The sequence below is a fragment of the Glycine soja genome, chromosome 20 (assembly GCF_004193775.1).
Source record: "Glycine soja cultivar W05 chromosome 20, ASM419377v2, whole genome shotgun sequence".
NCBI lineage: Eukaryota > Viridiplantae > Streptophyta > Magnoliopsida > Fabales > Fabaceae > Glycine > Glycine soja.
Window position 1 is genome coordinate 32,784,889 of NC_041021.1, and position 25,728 is coordinate 32,810,616.

Genomic DNA, 25,728 nt, shown 5'->3' on the forward strand with positions numbered 1-25,728 from the left:
ATTAGCCCAGGTTTCTGGACTATGTTTTTTTGTAGTAATCCCGATCCATTTGTGGATAAGTCAGTTAGCTTTCATTTGTTAGAAAGTTAGTTAATTAGTTAGTAGTTTGTTGCTAAAAATAGAAAGTAAGGTGTTGAGTTGTAATTTTCAGTTTTATCATTTCAGTCTTTAACAATGATGTATAAATACAATTGATCATTCAATAAGATGGTTGAATGAGTTTATACATTTGCAGAAAAGAATAGATTATGATAAAAAAACTCTATCTCTCCAATCTCATACATTTTTTTCTTTTCGTGCAAGTGTGTGTGTCAAGAAACTCATATATTTTTGACACTAACAGTGGTATCTAGAGCAATGTTTGATCAAGAAGGGATCTTTAAGCACAACCACGGCTTCCAATGGCCATTTTCCCGCGAATCTCCCAGTTCTCACTGGCAAGAACTTCAGCAGGTGGCAAGTTCAGATGAAAGCCTTGTTTGGCTTCCAAGATTTAACTGACATCGTTGAGAATGGTGTAGAAGTTCCAAGAGACAACGCTCTTGATGCACAAAAGGCTGGATTCAAAGAATTAAAGAAACAGGACTGCAAAGCATTTGTGATTCTTCATCAGTGTGTTGATGATACCCACTTTGAGAAGATCGTAGGTGCAATTACCACGAAAGAAGCCTGGGACACATTGAATAAAGCTTATGCTGGTGCAAATAAAGTCAAGAAAGTGCGCTTACAAACCCTAAAAAAATAGTTTGAACTACTGCAGATGGAAGAGAGTGAAGGTATTGGAAATTTCTTCGGTAGATTACAAGTTCTTGCTAATTCAATGAAAGGCTGTGGTGAGAAATTCACTAATCTAATGCTGATTGAAAAAGTATTAAGATCCTTGAATCCAAAATTTGACCACATTGTGGTTGCTATTGAGGAATCAAAGGATTTGGAATCCATGAGCATTGATGAATTACAAGGTTCCCTTAAAGCCCATGAGCAAAGAGTGCAAGAAAGGAATAATTGTAGTACAAAACCTGTTGAAACAGCTCTTGTGGCTCAACAAAACCTGAAGAACTTTGGAAATGAATCATCCAGAGGAAAGAGAAGCAAATTCAAGAACTTTAGAGGAAGAGGGAACTATGGATTAAGAGAGCGATTAGATCAGAAAAACAATGGCAACCAAAGTTCCAATAGAGGAGGACATATTGGAAATCGAGGGAGAGGAGGAAAAAAGACCTAGGACAAGAAGAATGTAGATTGTTACAATTGTGGAAAGAAAAGAAACTATGCTTTTGATTCCTGGTACAAGGATAAAAATTCGGTTGATGAGGCTCAACTTGCAGAAGGAGCAGATTCAGTTTCTGAACCTGTCTTGTTGATGGTGACAAACAAGACAACTCTTGATGACAAGGGTCAATGGTACTTAGACACAGGATGCTTTACACACATGACTGGTCACAAAGACTGGTTCATGTGTCTAGATGAAAGGATGAAAAGCAAAGTGAGATTTGCAGATGACAGCACCATGCTTGCTGAAGGAATTGGAAATGTCCTGATTCAGAGGAAAGATGACAGAGAAACTTGCATATAGGATGTACTTTATGTTCCAGGCATAAGCAGTAATCTTCTAAGTCTTGGTCAGTTACTTCAGAAAGGCTTTAAGATAACTATGGAGGACCTGATGATGCTGGTATATGACAACTAGAAATCTAATCATAAAGACACCATTGACCAAAAATAGAACTTTCAAGGTTGGAACGCAAGCACTTGAGCACGAATGTCTTAGTGCTGTAAGTAACACGGAAGAATGGCTTTGGCACTATAGGCTTAGACACCTGAATTTCAGAGATCTTGCTCAAATGCACAAGTTGGCACAAGGAATTCCTCAACTACAACAACCACATGAGAAATGTAGGGATTGTTAGGAATGCAAGTAGACAAAGAAACCATTCAAGAAGTTTATCCCAGTAAAATCAACTCAGAAGCTTGAAATCATCTATTCAGATGTTTGTGGCCCTATACAAGTAGAGTCCCTTGGAGGAAACAGGTACTTTGTAACCTTGATAGATGATTTCACTAGAAAGACCTGGATTTATATGATCAAAAGAAAGAGTGATGTGTTTAATATCTTTAAGAAGTACAAAGCTTATATTGAAAATCAAAGTTCTAGGAAGATTAAAGTGTTGAGAACTGATGGAGGTGGTGAATACACCTCAAAAGAATTCCTAGAATTTTGTGATGAAGCAGAAATTGTACATGAGTTCACACCACCCTACACTCCACAACACAATGGGGCAACAGAAAGGAAGAATAGAACAATTATGAACATGATTAGGAGCATGCTCAAATGCAAGGATCTGCCACAAAACTTGTGGAGTGAGGCTGCTTCCACTGCTGTGTATGTGCTGAATAGAAGTCCTTCAAAGAGACTGAATGGTGTGACTACAGAAGAAGCTTGGTCAGGCATCAAACCCAATGTGAAACATTTGAGAATTTTTGGTGCTATCTGCTACAAACACATTCCTAACCAGTTGAGACAGAAACTGGATGACAAAGGTGAACAGATGGTATTTCTAGGATACCATGAGACAAAAGGGTACAGGCTGTTTGATCCAAGGACCAAGCAAATTGCAATTAGCGGGAATGTGGAATTTGATGAATTTAAAAAATGGAGGCTGGAACCCGAGTCTACAAGCAAGAATGCAAGATTCCTTATTGAAGCAGATTATAGTGGTAATAATGTTGTTGTAACAACTGCCACATCTGACCAAGGTAATCTGAGAAAGTTAACGAGATTGACACAAGTTCCCCAGAATTTGAGAGATTATGAAGTTTATAAAGATGATCAAATCACTGAAGGTGGTGACCTAGTGCATTTGACTTTATATGCTGGTGCTGAGCCAATAAATGTAGAGGAAGCATTGCAAGAACCTCAATGGATTCAAGCAATGAAGGAGGAATTGAGCTCAATTAAGAAGAACCATACCTGGGACCTTGTGAATCTCTTAAAAGGGAAAAGACCTATTGCAATTAAATGGGTCTTTAAAGTGAAGAAGAATCCCAAAGGAGAGGTGGTCAAGCACAAGGCAAGACTAGTAGCAAAGGGTTTCCTGCAAAGAGAAGGTGTGGACTATGGTGAAATTTTTGCTCCAGTAGTAAGGATCGAGACAATAAGGCTTGTAGTTGCAATTGCAAGTCAGAGAAGGTGGTCAATGCATCAATTGGATGTCAAGTTTGCTTTTTCTAAATGGTCCTCTTGAAGAAGATGTGTTTGTTGATCAGCCTCCAGGTTTTCAAGTTGATGGCCAGGAAGACAAAGTGTACAAACTAAAAAAGGCCCTGTATGGCTTATAACAAGCTCCAAGAGCTTGGAACAAGAAGATTGATGGTGTTCTCAACCAGATTGGGTTTGAGAAATGTATTTCAAAACATGGTGTCTATATTAAAGGAGAGACTACTGCAGATTTAATCCTATTGTGCCTCTATGTGGATGATCTATTGATTACTAGGAGCAACATGTCAGAAATCAACAAAGTTAAGTAGTTGTTGATGAAGCAATTTGAAATGATTGACCTGGGCCAACTATCCTATTTCCTTGGCATTGAATTCAAGGAAACTGAAGTAGGTGTGATGATGCATCAAAGTAAATACGCAGCTGACTTGCTTGTGAAGTTTCAGATGAGCAATTGCAATCCAGTTGCAGCTCCAACTGAAATTGGACTATTGATGAGCTTGAATAATGAAGGAGAACTAGCAGATGCTACTTTGTACAAACAAATAGTTGGCTCACTCAGGTATTTGTGTAATACAAGACCTAACATAGCTTATAGTGTTGGCACTATAAGCAGGTTTATGAAGGCACCTAAGATTTGTCATGATGGCTGCAAAGAGGATCTTAAGATATGTGAAGGGCACAACTGATTATGGAGTGTTGCTACATTTTGGACAGAATGAATCAAATCAAAATCTGCTTGCCTATACTGAATCAGGTTGGAGGAGGGACAAGGATGACAGGAAGAGCATTGCGGCCTATGTGTTCCATGTATGGTGGAGCTCTAATATCATGGAGCTCGAAGAAAGAAGATCCAGTAGCATTATCTACCTATGAAGCTGAGTATATAGCAGCTTCCCTTGGAGCATGTCAAGGTCTATGGTTGAGAAAAATGCTAAAAGAAATGAAGATTCAAAAGAAGGAACCAGTTTGCTTGCTGATTGATAATAAGTCAGCAATCAGTCTTGCTAAGAACCTAGTAAATTATGGGAACAACAAGCACATTGATACTAGGTATCATTTTATCAGGGACAAAGTTAACAAAGGAAAGATCAAGCTCATCTACAGCAAATCAAAAGATAATCTTGCTGATTTACTGACAAAACCATTGAAGAAAGCCAAGTTTGAAGAACTGAGAAGTAAACTGATGATTAAAGCTGATATAGGATCAAAATTAAAGGAGGGTGTTGTAGTAATCCTGATCCATTTGTGGATAAGTTAGTTAGCTTTCATTTGTTGGAAAGTTAGTTAATTAGTTAGTAGTTTGTTGCTAAAAACAAAAAGTAAGGTGTTAAGTTGTAATTTTCAGTTTTATCATAATACAATTGATCATTCAATAAGATGGTTGAATGAGTTTATACATTTGCAGAAAAGAATAGAATGTGATAAAAAAAAACTCTCTCTCTCCAATCTCATACATTTTTCTCTTTTCGTGCAAGTGTGTGCGTCAAGGAACTCATATGTTCTTGACACTAACTTGTTTTACATATCAAATTCATTCTGTTTATAGGAGCTCAATGGACTGGGATAGTAACAACCATTGCAATAGAAATGCTTAAATCAGGCATGGTGGAGGCTGTCATTTGTGTACAAAGGTAATGGAACAAATTTGGGATTTTAGAAGTGAAATAAGATGCTAATGTTTTTTATTGCTAAAACTGACTTTTTCTTTGTTAATGACTTTGATGTAACTTTTTATATCATAGTGATCCTGATGACAAATTTTCTCCTAGACTTGTTTTAGCAAGGTTTGCATTTTTTTTTTGTCAGATGAAAAGTTAAATTTCTATTAATTATTGGTTTTTTTTGTATTAAAATACTTCCTTTGTTTTTTTTTCCTTCAAAATTCATGTAGGACACCAGAAGAAGTGTTGGCTGCTAAAGGTGTCAAGCCAACATTGTCACCTAACCTCAATACTCTCGCACTTGTTGAGGTGTGCCAAATCTCTTTTCATTGGAGAATTTTTCATGATCTAGGATAAATCCTATTTAAAATTTTCAGTGTTCTGGCACAAAATTATTTGTGCAAATAAACTGTATAAATTTGAAACATATTCTAAAAAAGGTGTTATTCAAGTTGATTAAGATTACTACATGCATTGGGGTTCTGTCCTAGAGGTTGAAATGTGTTTATATGATGTGAAACAATATATAGGAATGGGAACCAAGGGCATTTTGACTTTTATCTTTAATTTCTTTTGTAATCTCATTTTTCTGTAATCGATTGAGGAAAGCATTTTGCTAATTATTATAGTGTTGAGGATCTTCTCTACGAGATTCAGTTGTTTTGACACTTTGTATGAGTTCTGGGAACAAAATGATTACATCTAGTATGTTGTCCTCATTCTGTGCACCTTGGCTTTGGAGAGAATTGAATTCATTCTATGGCGTTGAGAACATTAAATTTAATTTCAAGACTGGTCTTTTAGAATTCACTTTCTCCTTTGTGGTTTTTCGGGTTCTTCCTGTTTTTGTTCATTTGGCATTTTTCTTGAGAGCAACTGGTCCTTCAAAAAATTATTCTTTGCTTTGAGATATTTCTGATGAGCAAGATATCTGTAAACTAGTTGTTTATTTAAGATTGTGTCCTAGATGTATAAAAGTAATTTTTTCTCGAAAGTTCAATGAAACATAGATCTTAATTTTTACAACATGAAACTGTAATAGAAGACAACCTGTCAACTGCTCCTGATATTTGTGCATATAGCATCACTCTGTTTGGTTCCTTTATTTCAGCTGTCATAAGATATATTGGTTGTATTCTTCAATGGAAACCTTTTATATTAGTATGTCTGTTTGAATTTTCATTATTAATAGGCTGCAGGTGTCAAGCGTCTTCTTTTCTGTGTTGTAGGTTGCCAGGTGCAAGGTAACACTACTATAAAGATTTATTTTTTTGCAAATTTTCATCATTTTCTCCATTGTGACTTGTAATGTTGTAATGCAAAATAATTTCTTCAATTGCGGCATTAAGATCTGTGGAGCACCACCTGAATTTGGATAAGCTCTATATTGGATGTATAAAGGTTTTGTGTTTCGCTATAAATCATTTGTTGAGTGCTTATAAAGTTGTAATATGAGTAATTCTTAATGGATCTGTTTAATTTTGTACACACTCCCTTGAAAAAAATGAACTTGTACTAAAGTTCTGGTTCCACAGTGGACAATGGTACTAGGGAAGGGCTGGATAAGTTTCTAAAAGCTGCGAGCCAATCACCAGAAACAGTTCTACATTATGAGTTTATGCAAGATTACAAGGTTTTCAGCTGAAAATTCCATTCGGGTTTAGAGTAGTTATGGACAAATTAATGTTTTTTTAGGCAGTGAAAAATAAATGAATAATTTCTTATAGTAGAACCACCAGTTGATTTATTTAGAATAGTGATTTATCATAGCATCTTTCTGTATGACCAAGTTTATTATATGTTACTCAGTTTCTGTTTCAAACATTCTGGCAGGTTCACTTGAAGCATTTGGATGGTCATATAGAAGAGGTATAAAAAGCTCCCTTTTATTTTACTGTGTCCATGGGTTTCACAGGCAAGCAACTTCGTTCAGTTTCAAATTTTACCTTAAACAAGTTCCTTATTTTTGTCTGCCAACAAATGATTTGGTTGATGTTATTGCCCCATCTTGTTACAGGTAATTTTTGTTGTTATTTTAATTTGTTAAATGTGATGGCTTGACATTTATATATAAGAATTACAAGTTTATTTTTACTTTAATTTCTTATTTTCTCTTTCGCTATATGTTGCACTAAGTTGTCAGAGTTTTTTTTTTCCTGCAGTTGTTTTGACTATACAAATGCTTTAGTTGTAAGTCCTTATCCGCTTGACCATCTTGTCTTTTCGACTTGCATATTTTACTTGAACTTAGGAGGATTGTGTTGATTGCTTCTGATTGTTCATGAAATTGTCTGCAATGTACAAACTGTTCATATGCCAAATTCTTTCACCATTTGTTCTTTAATCACTTTCCATGATGCTAGAGTATTTGAAATTTTTGTCTTGAGTGTAAAACAATATGTCAAACTTGTTTTTCATTAATTACTCCATAAATATTAAGACTTGATAACTTGAGTGTAAAATAGGTTGTATCACCAACCACATGTACCTATTTTTATGTTTTCACTTGCTTACATGCCCCCATTTTATGACTTAAGACAACTTATTGATTTGATATTATACTGTATATATGCGTGTTTTTTTACTATATTGTAGGATATGCTTGAAAAAATATTTTGTATTGATTTATGTCATTCATTATGTCCTTTCTTCCAGATGCTTCGTATTAGCTCACTTCTCTCCATTTCCTAAAACCCATATGTATTTTTTTATCCTCTTGTAAAAACTAAATTTTCAAGCTTGATACTACCTCAATTTGATCTTGTTAATATATAACAAGAAGCCCCAACAGACCAACATCCAATTACTTTCTATTTTCTGAGTGTATATGTGTATGTGCATGCATGTGCTTGAGGGTGAAATGTTAAGAATTGTTGTTCATTTGCCAATTTGCCATGTCCTTATTAGACTTGTTTTGTGTAACATCCCAATTTTTTCGTAAATAAATTTAAAAAGAATTTTAGTAAATAAATAAATAAATAAATAAATAAATATACAACAAATAATAGACTGAGTACCCTAGGTATAAATAGCTATGTTAAGTCAGGTGTCTTCTCTTGGCCTCATTTTCATTTTTTCCCTTCTCTTCTCAAAACTCTTTCTTTTTCCCGCAGCCCATCAAACCTATATCAGAAAAATGACGATCTCGAACTCATTTACCGTTGGATCGTCGTGAAATTTTAGCAGCACATTTGCAACCCAATTCTGAGCATTCTCACCATTGGGAATTGTAAAAGCATGTCGGAGCTAAGAAAATATCCTTCGCACCGTAGCTTTCTCTTTTCCTTCAGAAACCCAAAGTAGTCTCAGTAAAACTACGATCCCAGTTTCTTTAACCGTTGGATTTTTATAAAATTTGGATATGTTGTTAGAAACTCAATTGCGCACACTTTTACCGTTGGGATTTGCGAGATAATATTCGTGGAGGGAGAAAAAGGAATCGCATGAAGATAGTATAAGTGGAGGCTTCAATCTCTTCTCCGTCTCTCTGACGTTTGGGAATTTTATCGGGACAGTCAGAGGAATAACTGGAGGAATCTCAGGGAACCGCTAGAGATGCTGCTATTGCTGGCTGAAGACACGTGAGCCTGCTCAGAGGTAAGGGATAAGTTATTCACAATTGGGGATTAGTGAGAACATGTGTAGAGATCCTTAGAGATATAAATTGGAATGAGTTTTGGGGTGTTTTTGCAATTTTCATTTTATCCTTATAATTATTACAGTGAATTATATATGTTTGACAGACCAATTGTTGTGAAATTGATATGCTATTGCGTTGAGCGTGAACCCTATAAATCGAACATTTTTTTAATTAATATGAATTGATGAAATAAAGTAAGGAAAAATTTAGAGAGAGATATTGATTTTGTATTTTCTCTTTTTCTTGCTTTTTAGGTTTTTATATATAATTAAAATAAATTAATATCATAATTGAAATTGACCAAAGTGTTCATATAATTATTTTAGAATTTGTGCATTGAAAGCTTACTTTGAAATTTGTGATTCAATATGATGTATGCTAGTTTATATATATAGAGGTAGTTATTTATATTAATAATTTATGTAAATAATATTGTAGAGTGTTATAGTATGATTCCAAAAATTATTAAGTGTTGGAGTTTGAGAATATTATGGTTAAATTTGATGAACATGTGTATGTTGTACCTTATGAATATCATTAGGAATGTTATGAGATGGTTGATGTGATGTTATGAGATGTTAAAGTGTGGACATGATATTCGATTGTGAATAAGTGGACGTGTTTAACACTTGATGTTGCATTAATTATATTGTGAGCTATGAATTATACAATAACCAGACCAGTGTTTATGTGCAATGTTAAAGAGAAAGTGTTGGTTCCTAGTTAGGAACCAGTGTTAAATTGTAGCGTAATTGTGTTAAACATGTTTGAAACATGAGTGTGAGGTCGTGGTATTGTATAATTCATGAGCAGTGCTTATAAATGAAATATGTGATGAATTGTGAAATAATATGTTGCCTTGAGATTATAATATTGTTATTGAGATTGAGTAAAAGTGTAAAGTAGAACAGGTGTTGAATTGTGAGATACGTGAAAACATGTGATGATGGATTGTGACATTATGAGATATGAAATTGTGAATGAGTTTTGGTCGTGAATAAGTGTGTGATTAACTCTTGATGTGACATTATTGGTGTTGTAAGCTGTAAATTATACAATAACCCGACCAGTGTTATCTTGAGAAAAGTGTAAATGCGCAGTGTTAAAGAGAAAATGTAGGTTTCCTATTTAGAAACCAGTGTTAAAGAGAAAGTGTAGGTTTCCTATTTAGGAACCAATGTTAAATTGTAACGCAATATGTTGTACGTGTTTAACACACGAGTGTGAGGTCGTGGGTATTGTATAATTCACAAGCAGTATCTGTGTGCTAAAATGATTTTAGGGGTTGGACCAGAATCAGGAGGGAGAGGCCCTGACGGACTCTTCGGAGTGTAGGCCTTGGGGGTCACCGGGTTTGAGTGTTCCTTTAAGCCTATGCTGATCCCATATGGTTGAAGCATTCTCGCAAAACATCATGACCCTGACTGGTCTCCCTATGATCTTACTTAGTGAGAGTGACCTGAAAAACCCATTGTGTGGTGTGTCTTGTTATGTACTCCTAAGCACCCCAGGGTGGTTTTTCACTGACATGGTACCACATTGCATATAGGCTTGAGTCTTAGCATAACTGTCTCATGCGCTTGCTAATTGTTTATTATGAAATTGATGTATTATTATGTCTTGATCAGAGCGTGTGATTCTTGTGTAATGCGATTGATGATTGAAAAGTGTGATTGATGGATGAAAAGTGAACTGTGAATGACAAAGTGGTGGAATTACGTGTAAGTAAGTTTTATTTGGTTTATATGACATGTATATGTAGTTGTCTTGTTTCTCTATTAGTTAGGAATGTGATAACTCACTCCCCGTGTGTTGTTTGTGTTTGGATCCTGTGATGATCTTGAACTTTGTGTTCGGGGGAGTAGATGACTAGATGAATTGCTTTAAGGAACATTGTGCTGAAGGACGTCGAGACACAACGCTCTGATAGGATGTGATAGTGGGACATAAGTTTTTATATTAATTGCATGATGTTAGTCTATTTTATTTTATTTCACTGATTTAACAAAATATCTATGTAAATTTTGATGGCTTTATTTGAGCCGAATATGTTTTAATAAGTTTTAATTGATAATAGTGAAGTGAATGTGAGCCTTTTACCGGTGTGAATTTGGTTACCGATATTTTTATATATTTTGTTTATTTATATATATGTTGGGGTAGATGGTGTCACATTTTGCTTGATGTTTACATTGGTTGTTCTTCTTTTCAGTTTTCATGCTAAGAAACTTTTATTAGACAGTAGAAAAATAATTTTCAGGACTTAGTGGTTGGATATATGGGTGTGCCAAAACATTCTGGAATCGGCATGACACAACATCCACAATATGTTACAGTCAGGTAACACTGCTAACTAAAACATGTGTCTCTATCTCTCTCTCTCTCTCTTTTTGCATAATATCATATGCCCCATTTATGCTATTTAGTTATCATGAGCGTTTATTGGCCTAAGAAATCATGCATTACTCTTTCATGGAGGGGTTACTTTTTGGTAAGAAGGGTTGAGTCTTGCATATTTTGCTCTTGATATGACAGGAATAAACGTGGAAGAGAGATGTTGAGTCTTATAGAGAAATTACTGGAGATTACTCCAACAATTAGTACTGTAAATTACCAGCTCTGTTCCATTTAAGCATATTATTATTATTTTAAAATAAATAGTATGATTTTTTCCATCTGATTCAGGGGAATAGGCGACCATTTGTCATGGAGACTGTTAAGGCTGATGATGAAGCTAAGTTAGGTATATAACATCCACTATTTAATGTATTTATTTTATAGGGTTTTCTGTGTATTGTCTTGGCTCTTGGCATAGGTCTCACATTTAGTGCTTTGTGATAAAATTGGCTTTTATGGATTGATCTATCCATGGTAGAATATGACAGTTATTATATTGTTATCTTAGGCTAAGAGTATCTCCTCTATCTGTTTTGATCCGTACTTCCTTGTAAACTTTCAAAATTGATTACTTCTTTTTTTGAAATTCTTGACCAGGAAGAGGTCCCTCTCAGCCTGCCCCAAAGTTTATTGGAAGTTTGTTGGCTTTTATACTAAACTTGGTAAAAGATTCATACCAATTTATCCATTGATACTTGTATATTATGCACAATATAATGATATTTTAGCTCTAGCTTTTATGCTCAGGTTGGTCCAAAGGGTCTTGAATTTGCACGCTATTCACTTGATTATCATACCATTCACAACTATCTTCATGTGAATCGTATGTGGGGAAAGGAAAGGTATGTAGGATGTTGTGAAATCTAATTAACACAATATTAGTGTGATTTGATCCTATTGTTCAGATTTCATTCCTAATATCATGTAATTAGGATAGATTTGATTAGAATTGATTTGTACATAATCTATTTAATTTTATTTCCTTATTTTCTCTCAATTAACATAAGTTAGTTGTATGTATTGTATCTCTCAGTATTGTAGAATCATCAATTTCTTTCAAGTTAGGATAATTTATGGCAACCCTTACTTTGATATTAAGGATAATTTGTTTGTATTGTTGAAATGCAGGGCTGATAAGCACATGCCTACATATGCTAAGAAAATTGTGGATTCTTACAACCAAAATGGTCAAATTGAGAAGATGCTTTCTAACAAGTGATTCTAACAGATTAAAAGCTTCCAATCAGTGGCATAGGTGACTTCAAAGTATGCATTGAGTCTATGTCATTGGAAATGATCAGGAGGTCATAACTAAGCCTATATTTTGATAAAGCTTGTTCAATGAATTCCACAGATTCAAAGAGAAGTGATTAGCAGGTTGGACAACTCTTGATTCATATAAAAGTATTTAGGATAGCGTACTCAGCAAATATGAAGATTTAAATACGAACTTGCTCATTAGTCTACTCATTTTTTAGCTTTGCAAAACTGCCTTTCGAGTTGTATAACAAGAACAATTGGGAATAATGTTATATTTTTGTTACTTTTGTGGCATAATATTAGAAGTTAATTATAAAGCGCGTGATTGAACATTATTTCCTGGCATAAATATGCTATCAATCTTGTTGGTTACACACTTACACCAATTCTCGTTAGTATTCTAGTACCACAAACACCAAATTCAAAACAAAAATGTCTTGTATCTTTGTTGAGTTTGGTGGTGAAGAGAGAAATATACTGGATAGAAATAAAAGAGAAATAATTATATAAAAATTTAAATATGTTTTTTATCTCTAAAAAATAGTTGATTTTTGCGTTTGTTTTTTAATAATTTTTGTTTAATGTTGAATTCCTAATAAAATAATTTTGTTTTTGGTTCATATATATTTTGTTTTAATTTCTGATAAATTAGTTAATTTTGTATTTTCTCAATGATAAAATAGCGGATTTTGTTTGTTTCAATTAATTAATAACAAATGAAAAAATTTATCAGGAAATAAATACAAAATTTATTAATTTATTAGAGACTAAACAAAAGTGTCTAGGATCAAAAATAAAATTGTTCTCATAAGATATATTTTAATGTAAAACAAAAATTTATTAGAGAACAAACACAAAAATTTATTAGAAATTAAAAATATATTTAAGTCTTGGATAAAACATAAATAGAGTGAAAATAAAGTAGGATGTTAGATTGTTTGGTTCAAGAGAAATATGGGAGAAATAAAGTGGGAAAAAAATGATAAAGCTATAAAAATACTAATAAACTCTTATCAATATGTTTATCTTTTCTTCAAATGTGGGTCAGATTTCTTGGTAAAAAAGTGATCAACCAAACACTCCCGATACATCTCCTTCCATGCACCAAACAAGCTATCACAGCACACACCAAACACTCCCGATGCATCTCCTTCCATGCACCAAACAAGCTGTCCAAACACACACCAAACACTCAAGTCCCAACACCAAAGCGCACCAAACAAAATTAACACGCAACACTGATAGGCAACAAAAATAGAGAACACATTCTTTGACTATGACGATGGTGACATCGGGTATGTGAACGTTGGGCGATGGCGATGGTGGGATCGGGGACGCGAACATCCGGACGATGATGGGGATATCAGTTGGCGACAATGAAAGTGTTGAGAGTAGACCGTATAGAGGAAGAGAATGTCTTTGTTCATCCCTACAAAAAGATTGATGTGGAACGACGACACACATTTTTCCACTAAAAATCATACGATCTTTGGTGCGAGTTAACACGTAGACCTCCCGAAACTCGTACGATTCTACAAGCTAGCGAGTATACTCACAATTTTGACAAATCAACTGTACCAAACCAATTAAAATCCATCTTTGCTCATCCCAAAATTGTCACCGACAAGTACAACATAAATGAATGATTTTTTTTATTAAGTATAATACATAAGGCCTTTGGCTCTCTTGTGAAACTTAAGTATTTTTTACAAGTTTTGGTCCATTCTGGTTCACCACCAGTTGGGAATTTTTATCTTGTGTTTCTTTCGCTATACACATCCAGGAGTGAGTTCTTAGCACTTGGAATTGAAATAGTTTTTTCATGAGTTCTTTTATCAAATCCATCAGTTGAATTTAGGACTTGTATAGGAATGATTAGATTTTGAAAGTAATACTTTTTTTTTTGCTTATTTTAATTAAACGTGTTCAAAAGAGAACATTAATAGGACATTTCTTTAAAATTGCTTTATCCAATAGAATATGCTTACACTACAAGAAAAATGACCTATGCCTACAGACAAAAACTGTCACTAGAAACAAAAAATCCGTAGGTAAATGTATGATAGACTTTGTCCTACGGACATTTTTTCCGTCAACTTTGAGGGGGCGTATAATGACAATTAATTGTCTGTCACTATAGGTTTTACCTACTATGTATAGTGTGTAGGTAAAAGTCATTAACTTCTACTTACATCTCCTAACTGTAGGTAAAAGTCTTTAATATATACCTATCATCTTCAACTAGGTAAAAACCATATAATAATAATAATAATAAATCTTCTAGCTATGCTCCCTGCTACTTACCTATTCATATGCTTTTTTTAATTATCATGTGAAAGATGACATTTGAATTGGAAGAATATGTAAATATACTGTTTAAACATATCTATAGGCCCTTTTTAAACTAAATTGGTGGTCTTCGTTTGCAAATCATGCAAAATAGAGAAACCATGTTTGAATAATTTGTCAAACATCATACAAAAAAAGCATTTTCACCAACCTGCCGGCTGCCAAGTAAATGTGTGTGCCTATCATCAATAGGTAGAACAACCAACCTGCCGGCTGCCAAGATGGAAATCAGAACTGAAACAAATTAATTTCTTTGATTTGCATCAGGGGAACAACAAAATCTTCACAGCCTCATTTCAGAAAACTAAATGTACAAGAGAAGGTATATTTAAAGCGAAAGTCAATTCATTAATACAAGTCTAACTTATTGAGAGGAATCTACATGTACATAAAAATTGGTTGCCACTATCAGATAGCAAAGAATAAGCATTAGTCCTTTGAAGTAATTAGCAGTTCCTTCCTGCAAATGCATAATAAATGTCACAGTGTTGTCTCTTCAGTCTTCACCATACTAATAATCAAGACGTTGTTAACATGTGTCATTATCTACGTGTTTTAGGTTCGTAATACCATACTTTTAATTTTCACTTGTTTTTTTTATGTTTGAATACAAACCTGTAACATGAAGGCAACAACTATAACAGTAAGAAATAGTACTGCAGTCTCAAAAAGTTGAAAGTTTAAGTCCATAGGGTGCCCTGTTATCCAGCCAATAACAACACAAAATGGTATCTTCATAATGAAAAGGAAAATGTGAACGAAATGAAATTTCACACACTAGATTTTTGTTATAATTTATAAGGAGGAATTTATGTATGAAAAAACCAGATGACAGTCCATTAATGCTGCATCAGGCCATCTTCTACTACATATAGGAAGAAACTGAATATATTCAGTTGTTTCATCACTTGGTTTCGATCCTACTATCATGTTATATGTTACTCCTACTAAATTTTGCTTTCTCTTATTTGGACATCATGCAAATATTTCAGCATATTGTACTCCTCAGAAAAATGCATCTCTAAAATTCTGTGTGCAAAACTCTACCTTAATTCTACCTGAATATATGCATGATACATAAGAAAGCAAAGACTGTCACACATACTTGCATGAAAACTGAAATTAGAAAAAGCATTTTATATTTACCATAGCAACAGTAATTCTATATAGTAATTCAATCTCATCCATACAATATAAATATATAATACTTGCCACAAACATAGATATCTGTGTGGATGACCCAATTGCTACTCCTAAGGAAATGTCCTGCAAGAATAAAACTTATTAATATGAATATATATGGGAACACATGTGTGAATACAAGAACTGAAACCTCACAAGTTTATCTTTCATGGCAAACATTATAGCACTGGCATGTTCAGTTGCATTCCCCACTAGTGGAAGCAATATGACACTAATAAATGCTACTGGAATTTCCCATGCCATAGATGCTCCCTGTAACAAATAGAAATTTTATTTCTTAGAAAAATGTCCTAAAAAGAACAAAACAAAAATAAGAAATTTCATATAATAATAAACATTTAATGATACCTTAGAGAAGTTATCTTTCTTGTAAAAATATACAAAGGACAAATGGCATTTCATTTGAAAAGCAAGCCAAAAACCTGAATGACCTCAAATAGGTAAGCACAAAGGCAAGGATGAAGGAAGAACAAGATAAACTGCTTGAACCGCTTAAGGACAATAGCTGGAGACAGCTAGAATTTGGAAGGTTTAGATTCTTGTCAGAAAATGGGAGTGAGTATTTGGACTTGTTAGAAATCAGTTAGGTTGACAGTTATTATGTTGTAGTAGGTTCTTAAATCGTAAAGGCTATAACAGATCTCTACCCAATAATAAGGCGACATCTCCCTAGAAGAGTTCTCTCTCCTTATTCCCAATTGAATTGCATATTCACTTCTCTCTTCATGCAATTCTGATTATCTCTCTCCCCTTGGGAACCTCTCACAAAATCAACATCACCTAGTGGACAAAAATAGTTTACCTATCTAATGCTGACAAACATGGGTCATGCTCGTTCTTCGGACATTGTTAACGATGACACACAACTTAGTGCTTGCCAGGCCAGCTTTTTAAGACTTGCATAAATATATAAACATGATATACTGAGTAGGAAATATATTATCAGGCTGAAAGGTAAACTCTGAAGGGAATCTATTTCAATTTAACTACCTTCTAACAAAAAATGTGAATATTATCCCCACCTCTATAGCGCCAACCAAATATTCTGACAGGATTGATATCCAAGCAGTCATAACCGAAAGCCAGATTATTGTTTCCCATTTAGAAATATCTGAAGATTCATCATCATTTGAGTTGTTTCCCATTTAGAAATATCTGAAGATTCACAAAATCTTGATTGATATACATCAAACTTGGGTTATCTAAGTCTAGAATCTAAATATCACTTTGCTGTCTGCTCGTTTAGATTAAAGAGCATCCATTCGGTCCAAAACCTATTAATAAGCATGTGTCACAGTTCCTATTCATGACAAAATTATAATTGTGATTACATAAGAAAATCAATAATATCACATGGCATACCACATATCCACAAACAAAAGAATGACTGAGGAAACAAAAAGGAAACTGGATATAAGACTGCCAACCTCGTTCACAGAGACGTAGAGATTTCTTTGACTTTTTAACTGAAAAAATAGGTATGCAACATAAGCCACAAGCATAATGCAGCTGCTGAATCTTGAAAGTGACAACTCTGACTTCCCAACATGGACCTCACTGTGAGTGTAGTGTAGAACAGCAGGAAAAAGTATGCCCATGACTGCCATTAGCAATAATCCTGAGTTCACGGAAGTAGCTGCCTACATGGTAAATTGAATCAGCTACAGGTAATACAAAATGAAACTAAGGAACATAATAAAAAAGGCAGAAATTAACATGTCTACCTTGTTAAACACTTGCTCCTTCTCGTGATTAACAATCCCACCACATAAGAATGCACACCCAAGCACCAGTAACATATTGGACAATATTGAACCCAACAAAGAGAGCTGGACAACGCGTGTCATTCCAATTTTCAGTGCATATATTGAGATGATTAGTTCTGTTGCATTGAACTTCACGATTTTCTTTCTTGCCGGTGTCATGACTCTGATTCTTTCTATTCCCTAGAAAATTACACACTAATGTGAATTCACTTTTTTGGCCATGCACTAATGGTAATTAATTAAGAACGGGTGTTCTAAATAGTTAACCACCATAGAAAGTGCTCGTGAAATTTCAAAACCTTGTTTGTTGATTTGGAGTGTGGGTCTTTGTATATCATCATATGACTCAATTATGAGTTAGTGTGGGTAGGTCACGGGCCAGTTGCTTACGCACACATATTATAACCCTATGTGCTATGTCTATATAGTTATAAAAAAAATGCAGCCAAATTATGAAAAAGTGACCAAGGTTTAGACCATGATGATAACAAAGCTTGAACACCAAAACAGGGGAGGATAAATAAGAACACGAATAAATCCATTTAAAATTAGCAAAAGGAAACAGAAAAAATGACTACATGATAATTTCGATTGAGTTTAAGTGGCTTAATTCTCAAAAGGAAACAGAAAAAATGACTACAAAAAATAGTGTACTAAATCCTTAACGCATTTAAGCACTGGGTACAGGGAATCATCTTATGTTAAATTTCACAGTGCTAAAATTTTCACATGTATATATAAAAAGTTGCATATGTCAGCTATCAAAGAAAATCACTGAGCAAAAATTGTGACAATATGCCAACGGAAAACAATAGAATTACGGAGAATGACTTATTTCCTTAATTATTAATTGCACAACAATAATTAAATGGTGTTGAGAAACGAATGAAACAAAAGAATCTATGTTTATTTTCAGAAAAAATTTCATAAACACTATGTTATATAAATAGACACACGAAGAAGGAAGTGTAAATATAATAATTTATATAATGCATGCATTGAACTGTTAAGTTACAAATTGGTAGATGACTTTCAGTAATAAAAAATGGAACACTTAATTCTTTGGTAGGCACTTTAAAACTACTCCTAGACAATAATGAGTCATTCTCTTTCAAAATATTATTGTGGATAGCATGATATACTTTTTTGTTCAACCATTCAATTAAGCAATGTTCCAACTTAAAGTGACTACCCTACTGCAGCATTCAACATACACATCCTATTACATATTTACATGTGCATTTGCACACCATATTCTTCACAAGCATCTTACTTTCTATCACGTGTGTTTATATTATTGTATATTAAGCTTTTAACAATTGTACATTCTTATAAACTCAGTAAATTGAAAAAAAAATTAATGAAACCATGTAACTTCAAAGAAGAAACAGACGCTTATTTTATTAACACACAAAATTCTTCATCTTAGAACTAAACATTACTTATTGTAATGGATAATCCTTAGAGCAGGTGCCACTAATTCTTCCGGAATCTGTTGAACTTTCTCAGCAGCATGCTTCTCTGACACCAGAGCCTCTTCATAAGTCAAGCCAGATTTTCCAGTAATTTTACAAGTCCAAACCCTCTGGCGATATTGATTTAGACGATTCAAATAATCACTAGTACATGTCAAGGAATACCAACCGTCAAACAAATAATCTAAAATAGGAAAAAAAGTTCATTAAAGTATTCAATCACTGTTTGCTATTAGTTTATTCAAAGTAATAAAGAGAGGCAAGGTAGAAATAAAAAAGATGAACAAAAAAAAGATACTTCATACTTGTAATCTTGAAATATTTCTTTAGTAAATCGAATTTGATAATCGCGCTTCCTCGAGCGACATAATAACAGTGAAATCGAAAAGGCATAGAACAATAAAATTGCTTCTGAATGAAAATTAAGAGAGAGAGAGATTCAAAACGGAATAAACCTTTGTCCTTGACGTACTCGGAGAGAGTGTTGCAGTCGGAGCACAAGACGAGTCCGATGAAACCGAGATTCTCGCATTCTCGCGAATTTAATTGCTCCGATGATGAACCCAAACACAAACTCAAAGCCAACACAAGCCCTTCTTCATCTCCGAGAATCGAATCGAATCGAACTAGCGAGCCAAGTCAAGGGACTGGGTTAGTTACTTCATTCCATGGGCATGATCCTCACGCTCTATCATATTAGGCTTCACTATATGGGCTCCAGGCCCTAATTTGTTTTTGATTTATCTATTTAGTTCAACCGAATTATTTTAAAATGAGAAAAATAGTGAAAATATTGTATGTTATTGAGTTTTTGATTAACTTTCTTAAAATAATTATTTTAATATGTATTTGTTTTATTGTATTTTACTTACATTATTATTTGTAGGTAGAAACTTTTTATCTACACCAATGGACTGTAGGTATAAGTTTTATAGGATTTTACCAACACCAAATAATCGTAGGTATAAGTTTTTTGAAATTTTATCAACATTAAGCATTTGTAAGTAAAAGTTATTTTGAGTTTTATCTACACCAAATAATAGTAAGTACAAATTTTTAAATTTTACCTATGATAAACAATTGTAGGTATAAGTATTTTTTGACTTTTACCTACACTATGTGTGTAGGCAAAAGTCTCCGTACAAATTTTTAAATTTTACCTATGATAAACAATTGTAGGTATAAGTATTTTTTGACTTTTACCTACACTAATTTATGTGTGTAGGCAAAAGTCTCCGTAGGCATATGTCATTTTTTTTGTAGTGTTAAGAATTAATATCCTGACAACCTAGCAAGTTAATACATCACTAAGGGCAAATTATATTCATATTTGAGATTAATGAAATTATACATTACATATGTTTGGTATAACTAACTGTTAAGGATAAAAGTTTACAAGTTAATTGAAAGCTTATAAGTTAAGGGTATTCACGGGTACAGGTCAGCCGTGAACTTGAATTGACCTAAACCGATCTGAATAGTTTAGGTTGAGTCATTTATATATTTGAGTCAAAACTAAACTGAACCGATCAAAACCGTTTATGTATGGGTTGAATTACGAGTTTAGACTTATAGATCTGTTGACATTTTGACCCAACCCATGAACCTGTAATTAAAATATAAATTTTATTATATATATATATATATATATATATATATATATATATTTAAAACTAAAAAAATGAATTTAGAATGAAAATGAAGAAAAAATAGGGTGGGGTACAAAAAAAATGAGTTAGATATGTATTTGGAGGATGATATTGAAGATGACCACTCTGAGTTTGACATTTTGAATTGATGGAAATTGAAAGCATACAAATATTATATTTTTTTCTTGTATAGCTAGAGATATATTATTAGTCATTCTTGTATCTACTGTATCATTTGAACTAAAATGGGTAACATGTTGGTCCGAACTGAACTAAAATGTTTATGAATGAGTTGGGTTGAGTTGGACTTAAAAAATTTGTGAAAATTAAACTGAACCAAACCGATCAAATTTGATTAGGTTAGATCCTAAATTTGGTCAAAATTGGTTAGGAACTGGCTCACGAACACCCCTATTATAAGCTATAACTTAGGAGTTGAATAGCTAGAAGTTTATATACTAACTTATTTAATTAAAAGTATTTAGTAAGATTAATTGATAAGTTAAGTGATAAATATCAAATGACATAAAAGATTAATTCAAAGTGTTTGTAAGAATGTTGAAATAATAATTTTTTTTAAAATTAAGTAAAAGAAGAAAATGAAGTTTCAAATAGATTAGTGAACAATGAAATTGAAAAAAAACTTATAACATATAATTTATTTTAAGTAACTTATTTTCATAAGATACTTAAAATAATTTGTAAAAAGTAAGTTATTAAATTAAATTCGTGCAAACAAGCTTGACTTTTATCTGTGAGGCCAATCAAACTCATTTTCGTTCAATTAACCGTTTCTTAGGAAAAACCAATATAGCAAATATGCTATTTTAAACGAAAATGCTGTGGATGAATTAAATCTTTGCCAACATAGAAATAGACTTACACCTACCAGAAGATCCCTTACAACAACGTAAAACTGTTACGAGTCCCAGGACGTGATGTCTAATGCATGGACATAGCAGGCATAACACGTGCATGTGGATAATTCTGCTTGCATCATGATACCAGGAATGGTAACATGTACGTGCACAGAACCCAAAAAGGATTGCTACTTTCATTATGACCATTCCTCTTCATCTATCGATCCTTTAAGATTATAGCATATACATATATATAAATTAAAAAACAATTAATATTCAGATATAAAAAAGATTACTTTTTAACTTCTCAATGATTATGCCCTTTACTATTATTCTTCACACAAATTGTAAGAGTACGAAATAGTTTAAGATTTAGAGATAAAGAATAAGTTAGAAAATTATATCTTTTTTTATTGGTTTTCCATACTTCATACAACAATTATTATTAAGAAATGATTTCACACAATATGAATATCTCTCATGTGTTATTAAGGTGGTTGTTAATTTAATCATTTTGTGCAAAATAAACCCTACCACTTGATCTAATCTTATTGGTTGAAGATATTAAGTATCATTCAATACAAGAATAACAAAAATTAGCGTCGTCATTTCACTAAAAATCAACCCTAATTGTCATTTTGTGTCAATTGGTCAAGTGATGGCCTCCCAACTAAAAAAGTCTCAACACAAATGTGTTTCGAGCCGATAATAAAAAAAATACAAATTTAATTAAGGGGGTAAGAAAAAATAAGTTCACAATTAAGTATAACTATAATTTAATTTTTTTTTTGTAATATACTCGTTAAAATGGCATTGCAATATTGATAAGAAGAAAAGTTTAAACTCTCAACTAATCTATTTATGAATTATGTTTATATTATAAATCATGTGAATCTCTTACACTCATTTTCGCTACTACAAAAGCAACCTTTTAAGACGTTAGAACAAAAACGGTTCTATCAAAATCATCTTAAAAAAAACTATCGGTGGCATTTTCATAAATAAGTGGTGTAAAGACACTCAAATTTAAGACGGTTATAGTCAAAACCATCTTAGTTGAAACAATTTTAAAGACGGTTTTACCTAAAACCGTCGTTGTTGTGCATGTAAAATTTTAATATATCGAGTGAAGCACTTCCCCAGCACTCACGTTTTTGAAACTCGAGTTTGAACTCGTGCCAAAATCCCTAAATCCTTTAACCTCTTCTCTACCAGCCCCACACATTTTTTGACCGCATGGTCGATGGTCCCATCTCGGAGTCCCAAGCCGCCTCCCTCATGAGGAACCTTCTAGAAGCCATCGAATACTGCCACCGCCTCGATGTCGCCCACCGTGATATTTAGCCCGACAATATTGTCTTTGATTCGGCGGACAATCTTAATCTCATCGACTTTGGTTTGGCGTAGTGTTTCAAAGACGGGAGAAGCATGAGCGGCAAGGTGGGGACGACGTACTACATGACGCTGGAGGTTCTGTTGGAGAGGGAGTACGATGAGAAGGTTGATGTGTGGAGCTATGGGGTGATTTTGTATATAATGTTGGCGATGATTCCCCCTTTTTATGGAGACTCTGCTGCGGAGATATTTGAAGTTGTGCTTAGGGATAAGCTTAGGTTTCCTTCTAGAATCTTCCGAACTGCGTCCCTCGTTGCCAAGGATCTCTTGAGAAAAATGATTTGTAGGTACTCTTCTAGAAGGTTCTCTACAGAACAAGCCTTGAGTAAGTTACTACTTGGTTCAGTTTTTTTTTTTTTTGGGGGGGGGGGGGGGCTGGTGTTTGTGTTGATGGATCTTTTGTTTTTGTAGGATACCCTTGGATCTTGAGTGCGGGTGACTCAACTGAACTAATATTTATGGAGAAATTTTTTGTTGCCAATATCATCATTTGAATCTTCTTCTTACCCTCCCTGTTAGGTTTTGGATCAAACATTGCCATCTTTTTCTTCCGCCAAAGTCACCTGGGACAATGTCATTAAGATGGCTGACCAAGTCTCAAAACAAGCTACCATAGGTACGCTTAGTGTTTGAGAAAATGCTTCACTTTTTTGTTTTTGTTTTTTCCATTATGATGTTTTGATGTTGAATCGCGTGTTGTTTTTGGTCCCTTTTGTAACTCGAAGAAGACTGGGAAGGAAAAGAGACCTGGGAAAGGTATCAATCGCTTTTGGAAGTCCATTGGGCTTGGATTTAAGACTCCTTGGGAAGCCATCGAAGGTATTGGGTGCATAGAAGTCCTATGTGCAACACTCTTAAAATCTCATTTTGGACATTGCTTCTATGGTTGTCATCCAACACTAGACATAGATCAATTAATTGTTCCGCAATCCCTGACTGAAAATACTTCCATGTCTAATTAATGAAAGAAAGGTACAAGTTAGTTCACCATGGAATCTTGTCTTAACTAGTTGAAAAACTATTAGGACAAACTAACTTATATTGAGCAACTTAATATTATAACTAGACTGTCCGAATATTCTGATGCTTTGATGTTCAGTCTTTTAGTAATTATTTCTAGCAATAACACTCCAAAGCTATATACGTCTGCTTTTTCTGTTTATTGATCATGTGCTAGGTACTTTGGAGCCATATAACCCCTACACGTCCAAAAGCAAAAGCTGAGTATACCATTGTTTCAAGATATAATACATATTAATTACTATTTTTTTTGCAAGAGTTTGATTTGTAATAAAATGTGTTCAATGATGAACGTATAAGAAGAAAGGATCTGTTTTATTGTCACAATTTACATATACAGTACAAATTAAATAGTTGATACACTAATAATAAGCGACAATCATTAGCCAAAATCAAGGAGACAAAATAAAACAGAATTAAAGTAATAATGGTAGTAATAATGATAGAGCTTGATTTCCTCCTATAATAAGGAAACAACATGGACGTGATTATAGGGACAATAAATCAATTAATTTGAATTAAATGCTATGTTTGAATTTATCACTAATATGCCCCTGCAAGATGGAGGAGGAGGTAACGATGCCAATGTTGGTGATGAGAAACTCATGGCGTGGCCAGGAGAGCGGCTTAGTTAGCAAGTCTGCTAGTTGATGACTGGAAGGAACATGAGACACTTTGAGTTCACCCTTGGCAACAATGTCACGAACAAAATGGTAATCAATAGCTAAGTGCTTCATCCTTGAGTGAAAAATTGGATTTGCACAAAGATATGTGGCACCAATATTGTCTGAAAAGATAGTTGGTTGCTTGGTTAATTTGATGCCAAGTTCCAATAGTAGTTGTTGTAGCCATAGAAGTTCAAAAGCAATTAATCCAATGATGCGATATTCAGCCTCAGTTGAGGATCTTGCAAATGTGGATTGTTTCTTGCAAGACCAAGATATAGCATTTGGAGCAAGATAGACAATATAGGCACCTGTAGACTTTTTGTCATTTGTATCACCACCCCAATCTGCAACACAAAAGGCAGTGAGATCAAGGTTTTTGGTTGCAACGAGTTGTAGACCATGTGAGATGGTATGCTTGAGGTAGCATAGGATATGCTTGAGTGTCTGCATGTGAGTAGTCGTAGGTGATTGCATGTATTGCGAAAGTTTGTTTACGGCGAATGCGACATCTGGCCTGGTGATGGATAAATAGTGTAAGGATCCGATGATGCTGCAAAATAAAGTTGAATCACAACTAGGTGTATCATCGTGTGAGCTAAGTGAGCAGGTAGTAGACATTGAAGTTCCAACTGGCTTTGCATCAATCATGTTACCTTTTTGCAAGATATCCCGAATGTAGTGTTGTTGAGATAAGAACATGCCATTAGCGGTAGGAAGAAGTTCTACACCAAGGAAGTGGCTCGACGTCCCAAGATCTTTGAGAGAAAATTTTGTAGCAAGAGCTGCTTTGAATTTGGCTAGGAAAATGACATCATTTCCCGTAAGAAGAAGATCGTCAACATAGACTAAAAAATAAGCAAAGACATGATCTTGTTTATAAATAAAGAGTGAAGAATCAGATTTAGCATTGAAAAATCCATAGGCAACAACAAAGGACTTTAATTCCTGGTACCATGCCCGAGGTGCCTGCTTCAAACCATATAATGCTTTATGGAGCTTGCATATATGATTTGGAAAATATGGATGAATAAAGCCAGAAGGTTTAGACATGTAAACATCCTCAGATATAGCTCTATGTAAAAAGGCATTATTGACATCCATTTGTGTTAAGTTCCAACCCTTGGAAAGCGCAATGCACAAAACTATTTTGATTATTTGAGGTTTG

At 33.9% G+C, this 25,728-nt stretch overlaps 3 protein-coding genes and 1 pseudogene across 7 annotated transcripts; 3 read left to right on the forward strand and 1 right to left on the reverse strand.

Moving 5' to 3' along the window:
• Nucleotides 1-3,549: 3,549 nt before the first annotated feature.
• On the forward strand, nt 3,550-3,906 carry LOC114401997 (uncharacterized mitochondrial protein AtMg00810-like). The gene has a single exon (XM_028364557.1). It carries the CDS (start codon nt 3,550-3,552, stop codon nt 3,904-3,906), a length of 357 nt encoding a protein of 118 aa, XP_028220358.1.
• Nucleotides 3,907-3,935: 29 nt separating this feature from the next.
• On the forward strand, nt 3,936-12,427 carry LOC114401998 (7-hydroxymethyl chlorophyll a reductase, chloroplastic-like). Its single transcript, XM_028364558.1, has 16 exons — nt 3,936-4,395; nt 4,749-4,851; nt 4,963-5,004; nt 5,112-5,190; nt 6,074-6,123; nt 6,222-6,287; nt 6,403-6,514; nt 6,715-6,741; nt 6,828-6,898; nt 7,044-7,071; nt 10,782-10,861; nt 11,057-11,126; nt 11,207-11,264; nt 11,516-11,580; nt 11,666-11,760; nt 12,047-12,427. The coding sequence occupies exons 1-16, from the start codon at nt 3,936-3,938 to the stop codon at nt 12,135-12,137; spliced, it is 1,497 nt and encodes a 498-aa protein (XP_028220359.1). The 3' UTR covers nt 12,138-12,427.
• Nucleotides 12,428-14,600: 2,173 nt separating this feature from the next.
• On the reverse strand, nt 14,601-19,705 carry LOC114402382 (vacuolar cation/proton exchanger 2-like). Of its 5 annotated transcripts, none has more exons than XM_028364925.1 (8): nt 19,427-19,699; nt 18,939-19,115; nt 17,455-17,676; nt 17,158-17,370; nt 15,866-15,982; nt 15,740-15,793; nt 14,916-14,987; nt 14,601-14,740 (listed from the first exon to the last, which is right to left on the reverse strand). In XM_028364925.1, the coding sequence occupies exons 3-8, from the start codon at nt 17,653-17,655 to the stop codon at nt 14,645-14,647; spliced, it is 753 nt and encodes a 250-aa protein (XP_028220726.1). In that variant the 5' UTR covers nt 17,656-17,676; nt 18,939-19,115; nt 19,427-19,699; the 3' UTR covers nt 14,601-14,644. The 5 variants fall into 5 exon arrangements, with proteins under 5 accessions (XP_028220726.1, XP_028220724.1, XP_028220725.1 ...); XM_028364923.1 differs by having other exon boundaries at nt 14,910-14,987; XM_028364924.1 differs by lacking the exon at nt 18,939-19,115 and having other exon boundaries at nt 14,910-14,987; nt 19,427-19,705.
• An 89-nt stretch (nt 19,706-19,794) lies between these two features.
• On the forward strand, nt 19,795-23,369 carry LOC114401999 (annotated as a pseudogene).
• Nucleotides 23,370-25,728: the final 2,359 nt, after the last annotated feature.

Excerpts from the sequence above, each read along its gene's own strand:
- LOC114402382 (XM_028364924.1), bottom strand. The coding sequence starts at position 17,655 with ATGACACCGGCAAGAAAGAAAATCGTGAAGTTCAATGCAACAGAACTA. Across the intron at positions 17,371-17,454 it reads AGGAGCAAGTGTTTAACAAG|GCAGCTACTTCCGTGAACTC; the intron begins GTAGACATGTTA and ends TTTACCATGTAG. Across the intron at positions 14,988-15,739 it reads CACAGATATCTATGTTTGTG|GAAGGAACTGCTAATTACTT; the intron begins GCAAGTATTATA and ends ATGCATTTGCAG.
- LOC114401997 (XM_028364557.1), top strand. The coding sequence starts at position 3,550 with ATGATTGACCTGGGCCAACTATCCTATTTCCTTGGCATTGAATTCAAG.
- LOC114401998 (XM_028364558.1), top strand. The coding sequence starts at position 3,936 with ATGAATCAAATCAAAATCTGCTTGCCTATACTGAATCAGGTTGGAGGA. Across the intron at positions 6,515-6,714 it reads AGTTTATGCAAGATTACAAG|GTTCACTTGAAGCATTTGGA; the intron begins GTTTTCAGCTGA and ends ACATTCTGGCAG. Across the intron at positions 11,127-11,206 it reads TTACTCCAACAATTAGTACT|GGGAATAGGCGACCATTTGT; the intron begins GTAAATTACCAG and ends CATCTGATTCAG.